Here is a 21,370-nt window from a genome sequence, read left to right on the forward strand (position 1 = left end):
TTGGGAGACTGAGGCAGGATGATTTCAAATTTGAGGCCAGCCTTGGGCTACATAGTGAGAACATGTCTCTGAAAAAAAAGAAAGAAATAAATTATTCCAAAACATAGTCAAGAAGGCAGATGTTGATTTATGTACAAAGATTTATGTGTAAAGATGTTCACCATAGTATTATTTAGGGAAAATTGGAAACAAAATAGGTAAAAATAAGCTAATAGTTAAGTACATTACAGTGTGTGTTCATGAAAGACCATTTTGAAGTTTTGCAATCATGTTTTTGAAAACAGTTAATGTAGAGAGATAGTAGGCTATAATGTTCAGTCAAAAAAATAAAGTACAAAACTGTATGTCAGTCACTCAATTTTGTAAGAAAAAAAAACCAGTTTCCAAGTAGGGATACTAGATAATAGTAGCTATTGACTTGTTATTGCTGTGAGTATTAACATACTAACACAGGCAGAGTATTTAGTATGGTACCGTCAGGTAGTGAGTAGTTGCCAAAATGTTTATTTTCCCTAAGTCTTCCCTCTAGTCTTATATGTTACCTGTCCTCCAGTGCTTTATCTATTGCCCAGTAACAAACATCTCAAAATTCAGAGGCCTAAAATAAGTTAGTACTTCTTGATTCCATGGGTTGACTGGGTCCCAGCTCTGCAGTTCTGCATTAGGTTGGAGTTTTTCATACATATGCAGTCAAATGATGCTGGGACAAGAATATCTGTATGTTTCTGGCACCTTGGCCAGGATAACCAGAAGCTCAAGGATCTCCTTTTCCATGTGATCTGTCCCTGAGGTGGGTTTGGACTTCCTTACCTCGTGGCTGGATTTAAAGACTAAGATCCTAGGAGAGGAAGCTCCAGTGGATAAACCACTGTTTATGGTGTGCTTGCTAATGTCCCACTGGCTAAATTCCATCCACATGCCAAGACCAGGCTCAGTATGGGAGGGACGACATAAGGTATAGCTATCAGGAGATGTGGTTCACTGGAGCCACCAAAAAAAGTGCTATGTGATAACATTCAGTTTTAAAGTCCCTGTTGTCTGGAAGCTTCTTCACATGGATGTCACTCTGTTAGCTTGACCCTAACTAACCACTTCCAATCTAATAAACAATTTATTGTCTTTGATGAGCCTGGAACTAGTGCTGGATTATAAAAAGATGTGCCCATTTTACCAACTTCTCCCCTGACTTATTTCATTTCAGTGTTGAATTACCAACTTGAAATTCTTTTCTTCCCTTTGTTCTCCACTCACTACCACCACCAAAACCCATGTCTTTATTATCCAACACACAAACAGCTGTGATAACCTTTCCGTATTATTTCTTTAAACATCTCTTTTAGTCGGATGCATTTTTTTTCAAGAACTGGAAGTGTGTTTATAGTTCTGATTGCATTAAACCTAACCTTTCTGGTTTTTTTCCTGAGGCCCTCATTTATTTTATTCTACTCCATTTATTTAGCTCTGTTTTTCACTGTCGTTTGCATCCACCCCCTAGAACCAGAATGAGAAGGGAAGTTACTTAACAAGAAAGTATGAGTTCATCTATATTTTAATGTGGAGGCAAACTAAAACCCTGAAGACAAGATGTGAAGAAGCGTTTTGTTGTTGCTATTTGTACCTTTGAAAATTATAGATGAGAAAATGGAAAACCAAGAAATATTTTAGGAGGTTAAGAATTAGAGCCCTGATGGTGGAATTCCTTAATGTTTAAAATCTTGAGCTGTGTTTTGTTCTCTGCATCACCCTGCCTCCCTTGGGTTAGGCAACCCCGGGGTCTGCTTCTGTAGTTATCACTGCTGTTGAATGGTGCCAGGTTGATGCTTGGCACCCAATGAGTGCTTCATAAATGTTTGTTGGAGAAAGAATATGAGCAAAACTGAGTTAAATTCACACTTTTTATAAACAGAACTAGACAACGTTGATGTCAAATAAAAGGAAGAATATTCTTACATTCTGAGAGGAAGCCAGAATTATCTTAACTTGAGCTATAATACATGTATACACAAGGAAACTCCCTGTGTAGCTATCTGAAACAAGCAAAAATGTCACTTTTTTTTCTACAAAATTGAAGAACAGGAGGGCAGAACAGGTCCTGCAGGGGGGTGGTGGTGGTGGTGGTACCAGCGGGAGGAGGGACAAGGTGGGGGATGGTGAAGGAAGGTGAATATGGTGCAAATACTGTGTACCATGAATGTAAGTGGAAAAATGAGACCTATTGAATGATACCTCCAGGAATGGGAGGAGGAGGGATAAAGGAGGGCAGTGGAGGGGGTGAATTCAAGTATGATATATTTGATACAGTGTGAGAACTTTTGAAAGTGCCACAATGTACCCCCACCCAGCACAATAAAAAAAAAAAAGAAAAATAATATTCTGGCTACAATCCTAGCTACTTGGAAGGCTGAGATAGGGAGGATTGTGGTTTGAGGCCAGCCCAAGAAAATATTTGTGAGACCCCATCTCCAAAATAACCAGTGCAAAATGGACTGGAGGTGTGGCTCACATGGTAGAATGCCTGCTTTGGAAGTGTGAAGCCCTGAGTTCAAACCCCAGTCCCACCAAAACAAGACAAAACAACAAAAAAAGCCAGTCTTAAAGCACTTGGGGTATGTGGTATAGATGCTGAGACTGTAGCTGTGAGAATGAAGGCTCAGCTGGTATGCTGCACAATGAAAGTACTTTTTTTTTGATGGGACTGGGGTTTGAATTCAAGGCTTTGCACATGCAATACTTTTTAAATATGGAACATATAAAATGTGCTAGGGAAAGTCAGTACCTCTTTTCTTTTTTAGATCTACAAGCCTTTTGGATCAGATAAGATTTTAAATATAGGACATTGCAAAAATAGCATTCTGTTCACATAAGGAAATAATATTTTCTGGTGGTAAACATACAAAGATATTAATGGAATTTAACAAGCATATTCAGCCATTCATTGACATTATTTTGATGGCTGTTCAGTCCCATTCCAGTGGCATGGTGTTTTTGTGAAACCAGTGATGATACTCAGCCTCAGTAATAGAGATTGTATAAGAAAATGATAAACATTTTTGGAGAGGAATCTCCCCACCCCACAGGCTTTCAACAAGTTTCAAGTGTCCTGTTTGAAAGACCTCAACTCTGGAGTGGTCCCATAGCTATTAACTTCCATTTCTAGGCAGCTGCAGCTTGGTGGTGGAGCCCTGGTATTTTATTGTGATCTTGTTTTATTCCTTTGACTTCTCAGCACAGCTGAAGAAGGGGCCCTGCTTCTTACTGGAGACTTTGAGGCAAAGAAGCTGTTTCCTGCTTTCTACTAAAGACCATCCAGCATATGTCAGGCATGGGGAGCTGGGAAAAATTTTCCTTGTGAGGGCCTCAGAAATTTTGGAGATGGGCCTTGAGCTCTTGGCTGAAAGCGTGGTTTTCCAAAGTGGAGGCTGCAGTAATGCTTGTCATCGATCCGGGGACGTGCTGCTCAGGGTATTTTCATGAGAGTCAAATAAAACCCTCTTGTCTTAAGCCTCCTTTGAAAGGTGTTTTCCTAATGATTTTACCAGTCAGACAGAATGACTGTGTGGGAGAGAGTAGTTAAATAACTGGAACACTCTGGGCAGCTTCCCTTCCCCACCCTATGCCCTTACGTGCCTCCCTGCAAAGCTCCTCCTTCCCTGGGCACACACACTGCTCTGTTTTCTGTTCTGGAGCTGCCTGAATTGTGTGATTTTTATAGATGAATGTGCACTCTTTAATCCAGAGAGAAGTGCCAGGAACACAAACAGCCTCACTAATTGAGACTCACCCTTCAGGTGGGGACGTGGCCAACCAATCTGGTTGCATTGTCTCTGTGGGGCACTTACTTAAAGTTGAGGGAAGCCTCAGACTCTCTCAAATCATACAAGAGCACTTCAAAAAGGAAGAAAGATTTGCCAGGAAAAGGCTGGAGTCCAAAGGTGCTTCATCTCTTGAGTGCATTGGATTGGTTGCAAAAATACTTGCTTGAGGCAGCTTATATTTTTGGCTAATCTTTTTCTGAGTTGCTTAGGATTTCAGGGCATTCTAGCCAGGTTAATGGCCTTTGACACAGGGATTTCAGGTTGGTAACCAATAAAACAGACTTGTGGGTGCATATGTGAGAACTGTGTGTATATGTTACAGAGGTTACAAAACTTGGCTGGCACTAAGTAGGGGTACCCCACTAGTTTGGGGTATGTGTTCTGTAGTTTTTCATGGTCCCCACTGTTCATTACTACTCTCAGCTGCTTTACTCATATGTTTTCTTTGCTATTTGAGATCCCATTTTAAATGAATTAATTTAAAAAGATGATGTTTTAAGAGCAGTTTTAGGATCCCAGAAAAATTAAGAAGGAAGGTACACAGATTTCCCTCTGTCCTTTATATGCACAACTTCTCCATGGCCAGTGTTCCCCATTATAGTAGTATTTTTGTTTTAATGAATAAGCCTTTGTTGACACATCATTATCACTCAAAGTCCATGGCTCACCTCAGGGCTCATTCTTGGTGGTGTACATTTTGTATAAATGACAGTATCATTCAGAGTATTTTCACTGTCCTAAAAACCCTGTGTGCTGCACATCTTCACCCCCCTGTCAAGCCCCTGATCAGTGGACCATTTCCATAGTCTTGCTTTTCCTTAGTGTTATATCATTGGCATCATACTGGATGTAGCTTTTTAGATTTGCTCCTTTCTCTAGTTATATGCATGTAAGGTTTCTCCATGTATTTTCATAGCTTGATGGCTCGTTTCTTTTTAGTAGTGAAAAATATGCTTTTGTCTGGATGTTCCACAGTTTATTCAGTGACCTATCCAAGGACGTCTTGATTACATCTGAGTATTAGAAATCATGAATAAAGTTGCAATAAACATCCAGATATGGTGTGCTGGTTTTTGTATGGACATAAGTTTTCAACTTCTTTGGGGTGCTACCCCGTGTTTAATACAAGTATATTCACAGTGTTTTGTTGAATGTTGAACTTCATTTACTCTGAGACAAACCAATGGGGTTGATGAGGAAGTTTCAAGAATCAATTTATATAATAAAACTAAACTTTAGAAATATCAGTAGTTTTCAGTGAAAATATTTCTCAACTTGCAGCAATTGCCAACCCTGACTAAAAATCTGGCTTTCAACAATTCATTCTGTATTGGAACACTGACTTCTCAAAGGCCTGTCTACGCTTGTCTCCTCTCTTCTGACACCTGCTGCTTCCACTTGCATCTTTGTAGGTCCTCTGGAGGAAGACCTCATCTCCTGCACCAGGGCTGATGCATATCTTACTTAGTAAACACAGCAGGAAACACAATGGAATGTGAGGTGATCAAATAATGTTCTGGAGTCACCAGAGAGGTTCTTGGAGTTTATGTGCTAATAAAAATATTTTTAAAATATGTAGACCTTTATCTGAGGTACAAAAGGTCTTTTTTTGTTTTATTGTTAAATCTCCTAGCACTGTCTAATTACTAAGATGGTAACAAATGGGTTGTAAAGTGATATTTTAGCATCATCCTTTTCTCTGCCTCTGTATTCTTATTTTCTGGTGGAAGTACTTAGAGATTATGAAGATTAGAGAATTGAGGAAATTTGCCCATCATGAGCCTCTGAATAATTGAGAATTTGGTAAGTAGAATAAACCATTAGAAAAATAATTTTCAGATGATTCCTCTTCTATTTATTTCATATATTTCCCCATGATGATAAGAATAAACTCATCAAAACACAGTATGAGCTGAAGTTTCTCATCAGATTTCTATATTGTGTTGTGTTAACACATCACACTTGGGCTTGTAGAGTGGCTCAAGTGGTGGAGTGTCTGCCTTGCAAGCATTGAAGCCCTGAGTTCAAACCCCAGTACCACCAAAAAAAAAAATGGTTAAGATATCACACTCATTTAGTGTAAAGCTAAGAAATTGTACTAGGTTGTGAATTCTACAAGAGCAGAACCTGTGTCTGCCTTTCCCAGGACTTTATCCCATGTACATAAAAATGACCTAACTTAGGTACCAGTCAATAATGAGTTGAAAAATGAAAAAAATCTAAACAAATTAGAGGCAAAGTGTTCCATCTGTGGGATGTTCTAGCCCTTCGTTCTCAATTTCTGCCATTTTGTATTCTAACATGGAAATTGAAGTTAAAGGAAAAAATAATGTCTAAGGGAATATACCTTCTTTACATAGCTTCTTTCTTTCAAATAATTTTGTAGATCTTAATGCACAGCTTTACAATGTCAGTTATTAAACTAGAATTAGAAATTTTAAACTAGCTGGCTGATTTTCATTTATATGAAGTTAAAATAATTGGAGTAGGGATTCATTCCCATGCAGTTAGACTGATTTCATGTACCCTTTATCCAGTTTTTCCCCCTCTAACATCTTACAACACAGTAGTCCAGTATCACAGCCATGATACTGGCATTGGTATATTCAAGATACAGAACATTCCCTTCATCAGAAGGACTCCTTGGCTTGCTCTTTTTATGGCTGTACTCACTTCTCTCTGATGAACTCCAGTCTGTTCTCCATTTCTATAATTTTGTGAGCAACTTGGCTTCTTAGGGGAAAAAAAAGACCTTTGAATACATAAAGGGTGGATAACTTTCATAGGTGGAAGGCAGGTATGCACAAATACCAATGCTCAGTGCTGCCTGGGATTGCTGTGCCAGAAGACAGTGTGGGGTCCTAAAGCCCAGATTACTGAGACATCAGTACCAAGACGGTTCTTGCCAGAAAATATTTCTGTCAAAAGTTGACAGAATTTATCTGCCTGAATCACACTATCTCCACAAAGCAGGCCAAGAGGTGTCCTCAGTGCCAGAACATTTCTGGGTTCTTCCTGACACTGGGATAGTCACACACTGTCTACAGCCTGTGGTAGTCATAAGCAGCTGAGAGATGGTGTGCTCTCTATCTGTGCATATCTGACAATTTACTGGCAATTGGGACGATGAAGTCTCCTGTCTTTCCACCTCTGAAGCTTTAAGTGAAGCTGATAAAGGTAGCTGCTGGCAGTTCTTTGCCCCTGTATTGTACCTGGAGCTTCTGGAATGTTGCAAGATGCCAGGTAGTTCTTAGTTTTTCCTTCTTTATTTTTATTAACCTGACCTATCTGATGTCACTACAGATGTAAAAACCATTGTCATTTCTAAACAAGAGGCCATGCAACTAGAAGAATTAGGAAGGATGGGCATGGTGGCTCACATCTGTTACCTCAAACTCGAGATCCACCTGCCAAAGACTCCACCTGCCAAAGACTCCAGAGTGCTGGGATTATAGGCATGACCCTCCACACCTGGCTTGAAAATATAAATAACTGCTTTCTGACTATCTTAGCGGACAAGGTGAGAGGTTTTGTTTGCCTGGGTTTCACATTACTTAAATGGCAAATAACACTGTTGCTGGTCCAAGTGAAGAAAAATGAGGCAGTTGCCACCAGAATGTTAGCTCCATGAGAGGAAAGACTGTGGGTCTTGGTCATTTGTATATCTAGCTCCTAGAATAGTTTCTGGCATGCAAGAGGCATTAATACCAATTTATTGCATGAATTAATAAATAATAAGCATAGGATAACTGATGGGTAAATTGCACAATGTCTGCGTCATTTCAACAGTACTTCCCTTCAGAGTAGTGAAACTAAATTTATTGTATAGATAAAGAACTAGGCTCACTGTTGTAAGACTTATGTAGCAGAAATTACATTTTAAAAAATATTTCTCAGTCTTATTTTATATTGCTGTCTCCTAGGTAGTCTCACTTACTTGATCAAATACAAAGTTTCCTAACAAATACATAATTCCTCAAATCTCAAAGCAAAGCAGTAGGTTAGGAGGCCAACATGTTGAATACTAACTGTATACTAAAGTTTTACATATATAATATACATTATACATATGCATAATATAGCATATCATATGTACATATACACATATGTATGTGTACATAGTCATATATGTATATTTGACTATACATATATTATACACACACACACACACACACACTTCATTACCAGCCTTGTCTGTAGCAAATACCTTTTACTGTGCAGGTGAGAAGATAACATCAGATACTACTAAACGATGAAGTTGGATTTTGAGTTCAGTCTGTCTGACTCTAAAATCTTTCATTAAAATCTCTCATTCTTTCATCCATTCACATCACCAAATTCCATGTGTCTTTTTTCCTTTGTTATTTTTCCTGACTATTAAAGAATCCTAAAGAGGTCAGCCACTTTATAGCTCCCTTTCTGGGATAGGTGCAGCTTTTAAGGCTTCCACTGTTTGAAGCTCTATTTCTAGCATAGGTTTCTTTTGAGCTCCACACACATATAGCTGAATGTCTCCTGGATATCTTGATCTGGACTTTCCAACATTCCAACTTCACTATGTCTAAGGGAACATCTCATTGCCTTCTTTAGCCAACTTATGCCTCCTATATTTCCCATCTCAGTAGCCTCCTACTTATCCAAGACAGAGAAAATCCTGGTTTTCACTTCTGAACTCTTTCCTTCTCTTTCCTCCTCCTCTCTCATCTATCTCTCTTCCTTCCTTTCATTTCCACTTTGTATAATTTCTGCTTCCTTCTTGTCTCATATTTGTTGACTCCATCTCCACTATTTCATTAAAAGTTGTCATTCTTTCATACCATTTCACACTACCAAACTCAACATAGTATTCATGAGGCTTTCTAGCCTCAGCCCATTATACCCTCTTGTACAGCCATTCTTTCTGTGCTAGCCACACCTAATTCACTGCCTGAAGTTCCTTGACTGTGCCAGCTTTCTACTTTGTGCCCTTTCTCTTTTGGATATTATGCAACATTTTTTCTTTTTTGCTCCCTCTCTCTCACCTGATTTTTCTCTTACTTAATTCCTTCTCCATTCAGTTGTCACTGCTTCCAGGAAATCTCTCCTTTCCCAGATTGGAGTGGGTGTACTCTCTTGAGTGCTCTCAAGGCAGCTTGTGTCTATTTCTCTTACAGCATGTTATGGTTTGCATATAAAGCCTCCTCCATAAAGACTTGTATTAAAAACTGGGTGCTAGTTGATAGCTTTTGAGAGGCGATTGGGTCCTGAGGGCACCAACTTCATTAATGGGCTAATTTATTGATGAGTTCATAGCAGTATGGACTATTAGGAGGTGAGGCTGAGTTGGAAGAAATGTCACTTGGGGTATGTGTTTGAAGGGTATATCTTGTCCCTGGACTCTTCTTCTCTGCTTTCTGGCTGCCATGAAGTAAGCCGCTCTGTCATGGTGCTCCATCATGTACTCCGAGCCAGGCTGCTCTGTCTCCTCTCACGTTCAAAGCAATGGAGTTAGTTGACTGGCCATGGACCTAAATCTTTGAAATGATGAGCCAAAATAAATCTTCCCTGCTCTGTTTTTCTCAGGTGTTTGTTATAGTGACAAAAAACTAACACATGACACTTACAGTATTGAGCTTGTTTACTTAATCTGCAGTTAATTATCATACCACTTCTACAGTGCTGTATGTTCTTCAGGGTCAAAGACTGATGTTGTATAGTCCTTTGTACTTATTGTTTACCACACTATCTGGGACATAGCTGTTATTAATAAATGTTTATTGAATGAATAAAAATATATACACTCACTATTCTTAGACACATTGAGTTGACTAATAAAAAAACCATAGTTTTTTCACAAGAGATAAACTTTTCTAGATGTCAGCTTCCTGACTTATAAATAGGGGAGGGTGTGCACTTAATGGTCCTTTACAGTGGTGATAAATTACTATTTTATGATTCTAAGACTTAGCACCCTTGGACCTACTCAAACGAAAATGATGCAAATTCTGGAGAAGATTCAAAAGAGGAGCTGTATAATATTTTGAGTAATGGTACTAGCATTGAGATAATTTTTTTTGAGTCAGGGTCTTGCTATATGCCCAAGATGGCCTTGAACTCATGATCCACTTGCCTCAGCCTTCCAAGTACTGGGATTACAGGTGTGTACCACCACATCAAGCTTGGTTTTTTTGTTTATAATGTGCAATTAATGTTTGAATGCTAATGTTCTGAACACTTGAACATTTAAGTGGTTTCTGTCCCTTTGCATACATATCTAAATCATTTTTAGGAAATCCGTGTTAATTTCTCTTTGCTAAAGATTTTCAAGTAAAATTTGGACAGTTGCATATATTTGAGATGTGATTTAAGATACAGTTTTATAAAGATAGAACTTAGTAGCCATGAAGATTTTGACTAACATTGAGTCTTCAGTTTATTGTTTTTGCTTTTATAATAATGCTGACAAAAGAGAAGCTAAGATTTAAGCATGGGTAGCAGCTTTTCCATGTTCAGCTCTTATTGTAAAGCCACCATTAGAAAGCCACCAGAAGTCTATTTTTTCAAAGCAGTTGATTTTCATTTCTAGCAGGTGGTCTTCAGTTTGTTGACACCTTAATTTATGCCTTTGCTGTGTCTTAACGTCTGATGACTTTGCTTATAATAATCCTCTAAATCTCAACTATACCGTGACATAAAAAAAGCCAACTTGAATATAAGCAGACATAACTTCACTGTGCCATATTTCCAGTATCCTTGAGCACTGGCTGAGATTTCACTTTGCATAGAATCAACAAAGTATGTAAGGATTTTATTTGGAATAATACGGTTTTTTATAACCCTCAGTGCATTGCTTCCCAGGCTTAATTCTAATTACCCAATGAAGGGCCCTTGATCACCTTTTTATTCTTTTTATAACAAAAACAGTTTTTTAAATTAGGAAAAGTTTGAAATTATACAAAAGTACAGATCAGTATAATGAACCTCATGAATCTATCACCCAGCTTCAGCAATTATCAAGTGACCAATCTTGTTTCATCTGTACCTCCAACTAGCTCTTTTCCTCTCCTACCACTGGATGGTTTTGAAGTATATCTTAGACATCATATAATTGTATTAAATCATTTAAGAAATGGTTATATAAATTCTTACCTAAGTAAGTACATATTAGATAACAAATATCTCTAAAGGATAAGGACTTTAAAAAAATCACAGTTTTATTCTATGTGTAAAAATTTATAAATTTCTTTGGAAGCATAAAATATCTAGTGTTAAAATTTTCTGATGGTCTTATATTTTATAGTTGGTTTGTCCTATTAGGATTCAAGCAAGGTTCACATAGTGCTTTTGGTTAATATGTCTCTAAAGTCCCTTCTAATTGAGAATTTTTGCTGAATCTAAAAGGACTCACAAATACGATTATTTTAAAACATGGTACACACTTGGATTTTATTATAGATTGTTTTTAAAGGTCTAATAATGCTAACATTGCTGTGTTCTTGTATAAAAGAGCAGAATCATAAAGTAACATATACTTAGCCAAGAAAAACATTTTAAAGTACGGAAAAGAATGTGAAAGTAAAGCCCTCATTTTTATGACATCATCCCAAAATAATTGTTAACTTCTTGGGATTATTTTCTACTGATCTGTATATTTTTAAGAGTATAATTTTTACATACAAGTATCCACTGTGTTATTACTTTGGGATTAATATACTCTTTTCCCTAGTTCTTAATATATAAGCTTAGATTTTCTCTTTTTTTGTTTCTCTAATATAAATACTTAAAGCTACAACTTTTTCTTTAAGCAGCCTGAGTTTTTATTATCAGTTAGAAATACTTTCTAATTTCCCTTGTGATTTCTTTTGTGTTTTATTCGAAAATGTATTGCTTAATTTTCAAATATTTGGGGGATTTTCCTGGATATTTTATTGTTACTAATTTGTTGTTTTTAACACTTCTGTATAATTTTGGCCCTTTTAAATGTATTAAGACATGTTTGATGGTCTTGCCTATAATTTAGTCTGGGGAATGGTCCATATTCCCATAAAAAGAATATGTATGTTGCAGATATTTGATAGATTGATCTTTAAATGTCAATTTAGGCATATCCACATGCAAAAGAATGAGGTCACATCCTCATACTGTAATACAAAAAATTAACTTGAAATATATTAAAAACATAAATGCATGAGGTAAAACTAAATGCTAGCAAAAAACATAGGTGTCAATCTTACTAACCTCAGATTAGGCAAGGCTCTTGGATATGATACAAACAACAAAAGAACAAAATTGATAAATTGGAATTCATGGAAATTAAGAATATTTATGCTTCAAAGGAGAGCTTCAAAAAAAATGAAAAGAACAGGGAGAGAATATTTGTAAATCATATATCTGATAAGGGACTTGTACCCTTATCTAGAGTATATATCTAGAATATATACTCTAGAATATATATCTAGAATATATACTCTAGAATATATATCTAGAATATATAAAGAACTCTTACAACTCAATTAAAAAGGATCTAAATAGACATTTCTCCAAAGAAACACATAAGATGCTTAACATCATTTCCCACCAGGGACATGCATATCAAAACCACAATGAGACACTTTCATCTCTAACTTGGAGGGCTATAATTAAAAAACAAAACAAAAACAGTATAACAAGGGTGGCTTGATGTAGAAAAACTGGAACTTGCGTATACTTCAAGTTGCTTTAGAAAACAGTCAGTGATAGTTTCCTCAAATGATTCAATATGGTTACTATATGACATAGTAATTCAACTTCTAGATATGTGCCCCAAAGAAATGACAACATATTTCTACACAGAACCTTTTTGTGGCTGTTGTTTTTGAGGTCCAAGCTGGCCTCAAACTCACAATTTTCCTTCCTCAGCCTCCCAAGTGCTGAGATTATAGGCTGAGTGACCACACCTGGTTTGTCTCCATAAATTCTTATACGTAAATGTTTATAGCAGCTTTATTAATAAACAAAAAATATAAATAATCCAAATATTCATCAATTGATCAATGGATAAATCAGATTTGATCTATCTGTCCAATGAGATATGTCAATAAAAAGGAATGAAATACAACATGGATGAACCTTGAAAACATTATTCTAAATGAAAGAAGCTAGTCACAAAAAGATGACATTTATAAAATTCCATTGATGTGAAATACCCAGCGTAGGTAAATATATACAGGCAGAACACATGTAGAGACAGTTTGGTGGTTGCATATGGTTAGGGGTGGTGGTGTTGGTGACATGGGAGGTGACTGCCAAAAGGTTTGATGATTAAAATGTTCTGTTATGATGATGGTTCACAACTCTGTGAGTATACTAAAAGGCATTGAATTGAATGCAGACTTTAATGGATAAGTTGCTTGGAATGTGAGTTGTGCCTTAGTGATGATGTTACAAAACAAACATACAGGAACCAAGAAGGCTGACAGTTCAGGGCAAGGGCTCTTGATATTACTTAATATGATAACTTTAGGAAAACAACTTCTTAGGTGGAGTTAATTAATTTTAACAGTTCAAGTTCACTAGGCAAACAGCATAGGTAACTTACCAGGCTGGCAGATTTAACATTTTTACTCACAACTTTCAAATGACGATGAGGTTAATAGGACAGTGATGCGTTAGGTGATACCTGTCTGACCTAAAGAAAAGTCACTAGGTCAAGTTGATTGATAAAGCAATTCATATCCTTCATATTATTTTTTCTTTTGTCAGCTTTTGCTTAAAGTGATTTAAAGTTCTATAATTAGGTGCTGTGCATTTAAGATCATTATATTTTCTTGATGACTCTGATCCTCTTACTGTTGTGGAACAACTCTGTTCATCTCAGATTATATTACTTGCCTCAAAGTCTATGTTTGCCAAATATTAATATAGCCATACCAGCTTTCTTATACTTAAGTTGTGCATTTCATTTCTTTTCACTACATTGTATCTTTCAACTTGTCTGTATATCTGTACTTAAAACACTTTTCTTGAAAACAGCATAGGTGGGGTTTGTGTTGACAGTTTTTTTTCCTTTCAGTGGAATCGTGAACATTTAGCATAACTGCATGGTTAGGTTTAAATGTCTTTGTACTTATCCCATTTGTCCTTTGTCTTTCTGTTTCTCCTTTCATTCCTTCCTGGATTGAGTAATTTTTTAAGTATTCCATTTTGCTTTTTGGCCCTGCTGCCAATTGTTTGGGTTGATGAGGAGCTAAACCTTGCTCTTGAACTCTATTCTTGACTTTCCATGTCTTGGGAGATCGCTTTATCCTACTGCTCCTTGACTCTGTATTTAGTAAAGGCTCTGTGCTGCTCAGAGGGATCCCTTTTCAGCTCTGCATCCTGCTTCTATACTTCAGTGGACTGCTGCTCTGCGCACAGCAAAGGCCTGAGGTCCTTCTTGAGGATCTTGTATCCCTTCTGCTCTGTTCCTTGCCTTTGGTGTGTGGTAGCTGTGCTCTTTAGATTCTAGGTCCTCATTATCATCAGTTACTCACAGTGTTAAAAGTTTAGCTGGTTGCTCCATACTCGGTTTTTGGCAAGCTTACTTATGCTTCTGTCAGAGATGAAAGTAGCTTTGCATCTATTCTCTTGGGAAGGAGGGGAAAGGAATTATCTGTATATGGAATGTAGTACATTTAAGTTTGGGTACATCTCAACTCTGATGGGTTTTTATTTATTTATTTATTTTGATTATTATAAAATTTTTATTGGGACATATTCAGTATACAGGGGGAGATTCATAGTGACAATTCTGATTAGACTTACATTGTACATTATTTACGTTGCCCCCATCGTCTCTCCCCCTCAGCTACCCTCCCCATCCCACTTAAAGCAATTCCAAGAGGTTTTCTAGTTCCGTTTCATATAGGTATATGAAATCCATCAGTCACACACCGTCATCCCAATCTCCTTCCTTCACCCTCCCTCCTCCCCCTTGTACTCCCCCTGCACACACTGCACCTGTTTTATAGTCCTGACCTTTGCCATTAATATCTAAGTTGACATTCAAAGGGGTGTCTCAATGTGTGCCCACTGTGGGTGTGCTTTACCTTGGCCCATTCAATCCCCCTGAACACTCTTCCTTACCCCTTTACCTCCCACCCTCTGCCTTTCAACAATTTTCAATACACGTCCTTATATCCTCTACCTTCACATCTTATGGTGTGCAATATTACTGATGCTCTATCATTCTCTTTTTCTTTCCCTCCTTCCCTGATTTCCACAGAGTAGTTCCTCTGTTACAAACATGTTCTACATCTGGATTTGTATATGATTATGCTTGTCCTTATGTATATGTTTATCTTTGGATCTGTCTTCTACATATGAGAGAAAATATACATTTTTTTGTGTTTCTGATCCTGGCTTACTTCACTTAACATGATGTCCTCCAATTGCATCCATTTACCTTCAAACTCCATGTCATTATTCCTTATGACTGAGTAAAACTCCATTGTGTATAAATACCACAATTTCATGATCCATTCATCAGTTGTAGGGCATCTGGGCTGTTTCCAGAGCTTAGCTATTGTGAACAGTGCTGTGATGAACATTGGTGTACAGGTGTCTCTACTGTATCCTGTTTTACATTCTTTTGGGTAGAGGACCAGGAGCGGTATCACTGGATCATATGGCAGTTCTATCTCTAGTTTTTTGAGGAATCTCCATACTGTTTTCCATAGTGGTTGTACTAATTTGCATTCCCACCAGCAGTGTATAAGGGTTCCTGTTTTGCCACATCCTCGCCAGCTTTTGTTGTTATTTACCCTTGATTATGGCCATTGTAGCTGGGCAAGATGAAATCTAAGTGCTGTTTTGATTTGCATCTCTTTTATAACCAGGGAAGTTTTTAAAGAAAATCAATGGTTTAATGACTTATCCAACTTCTTGTTGTAGTCTCTGGTCATTTTTAAAGCTTACATATTTAAAATTACATGCCAATGAAAACACTTTTCAGGCATGCACAATTAATGTTTCTTGCTTAGTGGCTTAATGACTCCTAATGTGGAACAGCTGAGAAATCTGTAAATGGTAATGAGTAAATGAGAATAGTAGATAAATAGAATTTGTTCTCGACTGGACTGATCTGGCCACACGTTAATGCCAATAAATCACTCTTATGATCAGCAACGTATACTAGAAGATGCCAGGATAGAGCTGAGCTACAGCTTACTGACCAATAGGAGACAGAAAAGGCAGTGCTGACTAAGCAGCCTTGCTCCATCATCATTCACACAATGTTACGTATAAACAAGGTGCAAATGCATCCATAGTTAATATGGTATGTCTAGCTCATTTTAGAACTGTATTCAGTGATTTGCTTATAATCATGAAAATAATTTAGCTTATTTTCTACATATCCCAGAAACATTTTAAAGAGACTTTATTCTGTCTTTTTTTTTAGGTTTCATGACTTTTTTCCCATTTTTATTAGCATATATTCACTGTACAGAGGGATTTCACTGTGCTAATTTCCAATAGCCTTGCATTGTATATTGGTTAGATTGCCTCAATCACATTGTTTTTCTTTGTGTTATCCTTTAAAATTCAGTAGAAGAGTTTTGCTTGGGTAGCTGTAGGATTAACTGATGCTATGCCTTCTGGTGACTCATACATTGAGAAGAATCAGACATTAAATGGCCAGCAAAATTCTAGGAGCTTTTTTTAAAATGTAAAAATAGTGAAAATAGCATAAAATCTCATGTTTCCAATAATTATTAAAACGAGCCTTATTTTATCCTACCAAATTTATAAAAAATATTTATTTTTCACTGCCAAATATTACAAAGCTAATCTTAGATATTATATCTCACTTTATTTGTATGGTACCTTCCTGATAGGAAAAAGTTAATATAATTGCTGTGACATAATCATGTCTAACAAATCTAATACTTGTTTCAGAATCTTTCAAAAGTTTCTTTCAATCTCTATTTCACTAGCTTCTTGTAAACAACAAGGACAATTAAATCTATTTTTATATTTCTAATGTTACACAAATCATACTATGCTGGTTTCTAAATTTTGGATTTTCTTTGCTTTTTTCTATTGTTCTCGATAATGCCTTAGATATTTCCATAGTCTGTAAGTCGAAGAAGATTTATGAAAAATTTTTTCTGGGACTGAATAAATTTGATAAACAATGTATACTCGATCCCCTTATGATGATTTAAAATGAGGCTATGCTAAATTCTAAGGTTAAGCAAAATTCTAAGAAGTTTGGTAACAAAGAGTTAACTTGGCTTTGCCAAGAATTTTCTAAATTTATTTAAAACCTGTTTTTAAGTAACATGTTAGCCAAAATACATTTTGGGGGGTATTGTTCTAGGTAGGCAAATGTTGCCTTTAAATAATAAAATAGTAATATTTAAATTTAATTTTAATTTCAATTTTAGATAATTTTTGTCATAATTGGGTAGTAGGTATTTTTGTGTTTTCCTGCAATTTGTTTAATATTAATAATGCAGTGTAACATCCAGGTATCCTCCTCAGGATGCCTTCTATTACATGGTTCAAGCAAATCAGGTGTAAGTATGTTTTTTTTCACTAGATATTTATAAAAACAAAAGTAGTTATACATAAAAATCCCTCAATAAGGAATGACAAATGCTTTGGCCTTGTATTGAAAGGGAAGGTAGGTAGTTGGGAAGTACAGCCCAAAAGACGTAGTAAACAATTAGGTTGTCTTTTATTTGTGAAAAACTGGTCAAAAGTGATTTTTAAAGAGTTTAGGCAGAAAAATGGACATTCTCACAAATTATTTACATTTCCAGGTACTTGTAAAATAGGTTTGCCTTAAAAAAATGTGAACAGTTAACAGGCCAAATAAAGGAAATGATATCCATTCTGTGTCTTTTCTCTGCTTATTGTGTGACACAGGAATGACAAGAGAGCCATGAGTTACTCTCTTGGCTCAGCTCTGCATGGCATAGTTGGCATTTGTCCCCTGTTCCCTCCACCCCCAACTTTGGGGTTCTTTCAGAATGTATTAGTTGGTTACTCAGGTATCTCTTGTCTTTATATTGTGGAGCTGGCTCTTTTCTCTCTGGTGCTACAAAGCTAATTTTTCCCCATTACTTATAGTCAAACTACAACTTCAAGCAGAAGAGAGAGGAGTTGTGTCTATCAAGGGAGTGTGTGCAAACCGTTACCTTGCTATGAAGGAAGATGGAAGATTACTGGCTTCTGTAAGTAATGCTTTGTTTTGCATTATATTCCTTCTGTTCTGTTTTATTGCTGTTAATTTACTAGCATTGGTATTTATTAAATCTTTGGTAGTGTTTTATATGTATCATATCACTATCTGCATCTTCACCCTATAAAATAGAGACTATTGTCTTCATTTTACAGGTGCAAACACTGAAGTTCTAAGGGAGTAAAGTAACCAGAAAACCAGAGCACATGTGAAATAAAGACTTAAGACTCAGGGCTGGCTTGATTCACAGCGTCAGCTCTAAACCACTGTATTTTACTCTGCAAAACTATTATCAGAAAAATTTCCAAGCTATTTCTCCCTCCTGCTACTTCTCATTTTATATGTAAGCCCACTCAGGACAGGGACTTATTTTTTACATTCTATAACAGCTAGTTAGGGGTTCTAGCTTCTGACCAGTATTCTTTTCACTAGTGCAGGCTCCCTGCCAACTTCACCTTTATCATCAGAAACAAGATTGCATGTCTTTTGAGCATATAGTGTATAGGGAATGTATAGAGATAACAGATACAGATCCCATTCCTGTCTCCTTGTGGGGAGTAGAAAGGACATGTTTGTAAAAGTGTGTGTGTGTGTGTGTGTGTGTGTGTGTATGTATTCACAATGCCAATGTTATTTATTTATTTTTGGTGGTGCTGGGTTTAAGCCCAGGGCATTGTACATGATAGGCAAGCACTCTACCAATGAGCCACAACCTCAGCTCTGCTAGTGGCCATTTATAACCTCTCTATAACTTTCCCTACAAAGGGATCTGATAATCTTAAGCAGTTAGGATGTTTTGGGTCATATGAATTGTTTTTGAAACGTTTTCTGAGTGAAGACCTTTGGTTTCTGAAGGCGCCAAGAGAGAAAAAGCACATTCCAATCATCCCAATTATCTATTGATTATATGACAAAGGCATACTTAGGTTGATGTTATCAATTGATGTGATTTTTTTTTTTTTGGTACTGGGGCTTGAACTCGGGGCCTACATCTTGAGCCATTCCACAAGCCGTTTTTTTTGTGATCGGTTTTTTCAAGATAGGGTCTCGAAAACTGTTTGCCTGTTCTGGCTTTAAACCTCAATCCTCCTGATCTATGCCTCCTGAGTACCTAGGATTTCAGGTGTGAGCCACCAGTGCCCAGCAATTTTTGTGATTTTTGCAGGATTCATAACAACTCTGGAAGTAGGGCTCACAATTTTTGTTTGGTAGTTGAATAATGTTAGATCTTCAAGAAATAGCTGAAACTTACTGAGCATGCAATATGTGAGAGGCTATGCTAGACATCAGGCTTGTAAGACCAAATGTTCCATGATCTCTGCTCTTAATGAGTCATAATCAAGGGGAGGCAGAGGTGTAAATAAGTATTTGTGATAATGTATATGGGTTTTGATGGGTTCCTTCTGTTTTGTATCCATGCACAGTAATACAGGAAAGGGTTAGAAGTATTATGACATAGGGAGTAATATTTGAAAACAAGTGATTATCTTGTCTAGAACTGAAGGAGATGACCTATAAGTAGGGGTGTAGATGAAAAGGAAGGAGTTCAGCAGGCATTCAAGGTGACAGATGGAGTAGAGATAATGGTATGGATAATTTTAGGGCATAGAACATGCAAATGTATATATTCAAGAAGCTACCTGGTATATCTCTAGAATTATAAATAATTCACTAATACTAGAGTGCAAAGTTAAAAACAAAATGGAAAGGAAGAGAGAGAAAGCTGGAGAGTTAAATAGACTGTATACTGTAGTCTTTTACACATCATGCTGACTATAAGCAGTGGAGAACCTTGGGGAGTTCTGAGAGACCACATGAGATATGCATCTGGGAAGGATCTCTCTATCAGCAGGATGGAGAATGGGTGGCCACATCTGGCCCATTTTCTAACATACCAGTTAGAAAGCCACTGTGAAAGTCTTGTCAAGTGATGCTGAGAACCTGGAAAACAGTAGGACAGAGAGGACTGAGAAAAGTCCAGGCATTTTGTAATTGGTTAGATTTAGGAGTAAAGTAAAGGTAAGAAAATAAAAGGTGGCTCCCACGTTTCTGGTTTGGATGAGAAGGTAGATGAGAAAGCAGAAAGAGGAAAAGAAAGTTTTGTGAGACGTTAACAAAATTAAAATGTAGACCTGTTTGATTTGAACTGCCTAAGAGAAATTCAGGTGAAGATATTCACTAACTAGTTGGAATTATACATCTGGAGCTTAGGAAAGAGGCCTCTATTGATATATAGATTTGGGTAATACGACTGGAAGTTAAAATATGGGAATGGATGCGGTTTCCTAGAAAAAAGTATACCTCTAACATATTGACTCCTTGGAAATTTATCACTATGACCTCTGCAATGGTGTTGGTTTGGCCATTTTCAGACAAGGGTGGAGAGAAAAGAAAGGAAATACATACATTTGCTTCTTTTGTAACCAACCATGGACAATACTAATCAAATGGTCTTAGTACTCCAGCCTTTTGTATGTTTGTCTTAATCTGGCTTAGTGAGTGCCTAGAGATTATTACACTGTAGTCTTACAGGTATTGAGGTTAGAAAATCCAGCAACCTAGTAATCAGAATGACCTTGTAAGATAGTCATTGACGGGATTGTTCTTTTCAGAACATAGACTATAATAATGGTATATCTATAGTAATAAAAAAGCTCCACAGTTGTCAAGGATCACGGAAACAGAAGCTACTCTATCTTGAAGTGCATTTCTAAAAAAACTGGGTTACATAAAAGAGGAGACAAATTAAAGGGCAGTAGGTCTGAAAACTGAAATGTCCAGGTCTCAGTCTTAACAGAATTCTTAAGTTAAAACGCAGAGAGTTCTGAACTTTTTTCTTGACAAATAGGCATTAAGCTTCCTGAACTGTTGATTCTGTTCCATAGAACTTTGAAGTACTCTAAAATAAGCAGCATTTTCCACTTTCTTCCTCAGTGAAAAAGGAACTGTTGGAAGATCAAGCTCATAGTGTTTTATTTAGTCTTACATGTGTTTTTATCCCTTCAGATGTATGTTAACTCTTCATGATGCAACTAATTTCCACCAAGTTGATTCAGTAAGAGTTGGTTTAGCAATGCTGGAAAATTTATCAAAAGCCACAACAGCCACAGCTGTTAGAGGTAAACTGAAAATTCAGAATTTACCAGTCTCTTTTGAGGAATGGCACTAGCTGTTGTAACAACTTCTGTATGTTCCAGTTCCCATCACAGGGCCTGTTCCATCTCAGCTCACAAGTTATTCTCTTGTCTTACCATCCAATTTGGGTGGCTGGCTGCCATGCCATTTCAGCAGCAAGTCTGTCTCTTTCACATAGGTCTGGGTGGGTTGTCAGACTTCAGATGAAGAATTTAGTGTCTTACTCAAAGCAGAA

The 21,370-nt window shown here is 36.9% G+C and overlaps 1 protein-coding gene across 1 annotated transcript in view; it reads left to right on the forward strand.

Moving 5' to 3' along the window:
- Window positions 1–21,370, forward strand: part of Fgf2 (fibroblast growth factor 2) — a 66,330-nt gene that overhangs the window by 19,505 nt on the left and 25,455 nt on the right. The window contains exon 2 of the mRNA XM_074041688.1: window positions 17,889–17,992. Coding sequence (XP_073897789.1) covers window positions 17,889–17,992 — 104 coding nt within the window. The remainder of the gene's footprint in view (window positions 1–17,888; window positions 17,993–21,370) is intronic.

This window comes from Castor canadensis, chromosome 9 (genome assembly GCF_047511655.1).
Source record: "Castor canadensis chromosome 9, mCasCan1.hap1v2, whole genome shotgun sequence".
Classification (NCBI taxonomy): Eukaryota; Metazoa; Chordata; class Mammalia; order Rodentia; family Castoridae; genus Castor; species Castor canadensis.